General features: G+C 54.8%; 1 protein-coding gene across 1 annotated transcript in view; it reads right to left on the bottom strand.

The window, feature by feature from the left end:
• Positions 1 to 3614, bottom strand: part of ILVBL (ilvB (bacterial acetolactate synthase)-like) — a 19513-nt gene that overhangs the window by 15071 nt on the left and 828 nt on the right. The window contains exons 2-5 of the mRNA XM_014961402.1: positions 3236 to 3354; positions 2918 to 3119; positions 1697 to 1824; positions 1 to 193 (exon numbers count right to left, since the gene is read on the bottom strand). The exon at positions 1 to 193 is cut by the window's left edge and continues 40 nt beyond it. Of these exons, the coding sequence (XP_014816888.1) occupies positions 1 to 193; positions 1697 to 1824; positions 2918 to 3119; positions 3236 to 3340 (628 nt within the window). The 5' untranslated portion in view covers positions 3341 to 3354. The remainder of the gene's footprint in view (positions 194 to 1696; positions 1825 to 2917; positions 3120 to 3235; positions 3355 to 3614) is intronic.

The following is a 3614-nucleotide window of genomic DNA, read 5'->3' as shown; positions in this document are numbered from 1 at the left end:
TTTTGGGGGGGGGGTTTTTGGGGGGCACCCCCCCCCCCCCGGTTTGTGTTTTACCGGGGGTCCCCGACTGGGCGGTGGCGATGGCTTCGCGCAGGACGGGGACGATGTCGCGGACGGCGCCCACCGAGAGGCAGGTTTTGCAGAGGGTCCGGAAGAGGGAGAGCTGGTCGATGTCCTGCAGAGCCCCCCGACCCTGCCCAGGGGAGGAAAGGAGGCTGGGGACCCCAAAAATGGGAAGAAACCATCCAAAAATGGGAGGAAAGACACCAAAACTAGAGGAAAGCCCACCAAGACTGGAGGAAGACCCACCAAGACCGGGGGAAAAATCCCAACAGAATGGGAGAAAAGGCCCCAAAAGTAGGGGGGAACCACACAAATTGGGGAGCAAACAGCCCCAAAATGGGGAGGAAGGCTCACCAAGACTGGAGGAAGACCCACCAAATCTGGAGGAAGACCCACCAAGACCAGAGGAAAAACCCAACAGAATGGCAGAAAAGGCCCCAAAAGTGGGGGGGATACCACACAAATTGGGGAGAAAACACCCCCAAAATGGGGGGAAAACACCCCCAAAATGGGGAGGAAGGCCCACCAAATCTGGAGGAAGGCCCACCAAATCTGGAGGAAGGCCCACCAAAACCAGGGGGAAAAACACAACAGAACGGCAGAAAAGGCCCCAAAAGTGGGGGGGAACCACACAAATTGGGGAGCAAACACCCCCAAAATGGGGGGAAAACACCCCCAAAATGGGGAGGAAGGCCCACCAAAACTGGAGGAAGGCCCACCAAGACCAGGGGGAAAAATGCAACAGAACGGCAGAAAAGGCCCCAAAAGTGGGGGGAAACCACACAAATTGGGGAGAAAACACCCCCCAAATGGGGAGAAAACAGCCCTAAAATGGGGAGGAGGGCCCACCAAAAGTGGAGGAAACTACCCCCAAAAAAACAGAATGGGAAAAAGTGCCCAAAAAGTGGGGGAAACCACGCAAATCAGGGAGAAAACACCCCAAAAATGGGGAGGGAAGCCCCCAAGAAATGAGGGGAAACCACCCCCAAAATGGAGAAAACATACCAAAATGAGGAAAAAAAACCCTAAAATGGGAGAAAACACCCCAGAAGTGGGGGAAAGCCATGGAAATTGGAGAGAAAACACCCCCAAAATGAGGGGAAACGCCCCCAAAATGGGGGGAAACGCCCCCCAAAAATGAAGGAAAACCACCCAAAATGGGGGAAAACCAAACCAAAATGAAAGGAAACCACCCCAAAAATGGGGAGAAACCACTCAAAAAATGGGGGGAAGCCACCCAAAATGAGGAACTCCCCCTCCCAAAATGGGAGAAGAACCCCCGAAATGGGGAGAAACCATCCAAAAAATGGGGGGGAATGACCACAAATTGGGAGAAACCAACCCAAAAGTGGGGGGAAACCACCCAAAAATGGGGGGAACAAGCACAAATTGGGAGAAACCAACCCCAAAATGGGAGAGGAACCCCAAAATGGGAGAGGAACCCCAAAATGGGAGAAGAACCCATCCAAAAAATGGGGGAAAAACATCCAAAAATGGGAGAAACCACACCAAAATGGGAGAAACCACACCAAAATGAGGAAAAAAAACCCTAAAATGGGCAAAACCCACCCAAGAAATGGGGTGAAACCTTTCCAAAAGTGGGGCCCAGCTGGAATTTTGGGGGTGTCCCCACCTTCTGGAGGGTGGCGGCCGCTCCCCCGATGAGCAGCAGCGGGGACTCGGCCATCTGGGCGTTCTTGATGGCCGTCACCGCGTTGGTGACACCGGGGCCGGCGGTGACCGCGGCGACTCCGATGCGACCTGGGGGCGTGAGGACAAAAATGGGGACAAAACCCCCCATGGAAGGACCTTGGAGAGCCACAAAGTCTTTGAACCCTTCTCAGGTCAACCAGGACCCCACCAAGTTGGGACAACCCAAGGCCCTCCATCCATTGGGGCAGAAGAAGGTGGTGTTCCTCATGTTCCCACCAGAGCCACCAATTCAAAGGGGATAAATGGGGACAAAACCCCCCATGGAAGGACCTTGGACATCCCCAACGTCTTGAAACCCTTCTCAGGTCAACCAGGACCCCTCCAAGTTGGGACAATCCAAGACCCTCCATCCATTGGGGCAGGAGAAGGTGGTGACCATGAGGTCACCTCCTCCTGGTTCTACTGGAGCTACCAAATTGGAGGACAAAAATGGGGACAAAACCCACCACGGAAGGACCTTGGAGACCCCCAAAGTCTTTGAACCCTTCTCAGGTCAACCAGGACCCCTCCAAGTTGGCACAACCCAAGACCCTCCATCCATTGGGGCAGGAAAAGGTGGTGACCATGGGGTCGTCTCCTCATGTTCCCACCAAAGTCACCAATTTGGAGGACAAAAATGGGGACAAAACCCACCATGGAAGGACCTTGGAGAGCCACAAAGTCTTTGAACCCTTCTCAGGTCAACCAGGACCCCTCCAAGTTGGGACAACCCAAGAGCCTCCATCCATCGGGGCAGGAGAAGGTGGTGACCATGAGGTCACCTCCTCCTGGTCCTACTGGAGCTACCAATTTGGAGGACAAAAATGGGGACAAAACCCACCATGGAAGGACCTTGGAGACCCACAAAGTCTTTGAACCCTTCTCAGGTCAACCAGGACCCCTCCAAGTTGGGACAACCCAAGAGCCTCCATCCATCGGGGCAGGAGAAGGTGGTGACCATGAGGTCACCTCCTCCTGGTCCTACTGGAGCTACCAAATTGGAGGACAAAAATGGGGACAAAACCCACCATGGAAGGACCTTGGAGACCCACAAAGTCTTTGAACCCTTCTCAGGTCAACCAGGACCCCTCCAAGTTGGCACAACCCAAGATCCTCCATCCATTGGGGCAGGAGAACGTGGTGACCATGACCATGTCCTCACCTGAGAGCCTGGAGACGGCATCGGCGGCGAAGACGGCGGTGGCCTCGTGCCGGGTGTCCACCACCCGGATTCCCACCTTCTCGCTGGCCACCAAGACGGGGGAGATGTGGCCACCAGCCAAGGTGAAGAGGAACCGGACGCCGTGGGCCTTCAACACCTCGGCCACCAACTCCCCACCATGACGGGGACTTTGGGGCTCCACCTGAGAGGTGACAAGTTCACCGGGGGGACCTTGAGTGGTGCCACCACCCCTTTGCCTTCAAAAATAGGCATTTTGGGGACAAAAAACCTGCCATTTTTTCACCTCTTTCCTCCTACCTTATGGAAGAGTTGGTAGAGGAGCCCCAAGCGATGGGCCACCACCACCAGTGACACCAGTAAGAGCCCGGCACTGGTGCAGCCGAGGCCGAGAAGGAGATCCATGGGGGTGTCCGGAGCTGGAAAACGGGCACCGGGATGGAGGACCCCCCCAAAAAACCCCAAACCCCCCAGTTTCACTGAATCTGGTTTAATTGGACCTGGCTTAATTGGACCCGGTTTAACTGGTCCCAGTTTCACTGAATCTGGTTTAACTGGAGCCGGGTTAATCAAACCCAGTTAATTGAACCCGGTTTAATCGGACCCGGTTTCACTGAACCTGGTTTAATTGGACCCGGTTTAATTGGACCCAGTTTAATTGGACACGGCTTAACTGGCC

This window comes from Calidris pugnax, unplaced genomic scaffold, assembly GCF_001431845.1.
Source record: "Calidris pugnax isolate Ruff unplaced genomic scaffold, ASM143184v1 scaffold706, whole genome shotgun sequence".
Lineage (NCBI taxonomy): Eukaryota > Metazoa > Chordata > Aves > Charadriiformes > Scolopacidae > Calidris > Calidris pugnax.
The sequence above is the reverse complement of the archived record's forward strand: the minus strand, read 5'-3'. Positions and strand labels throughout refer to the sequence as shown.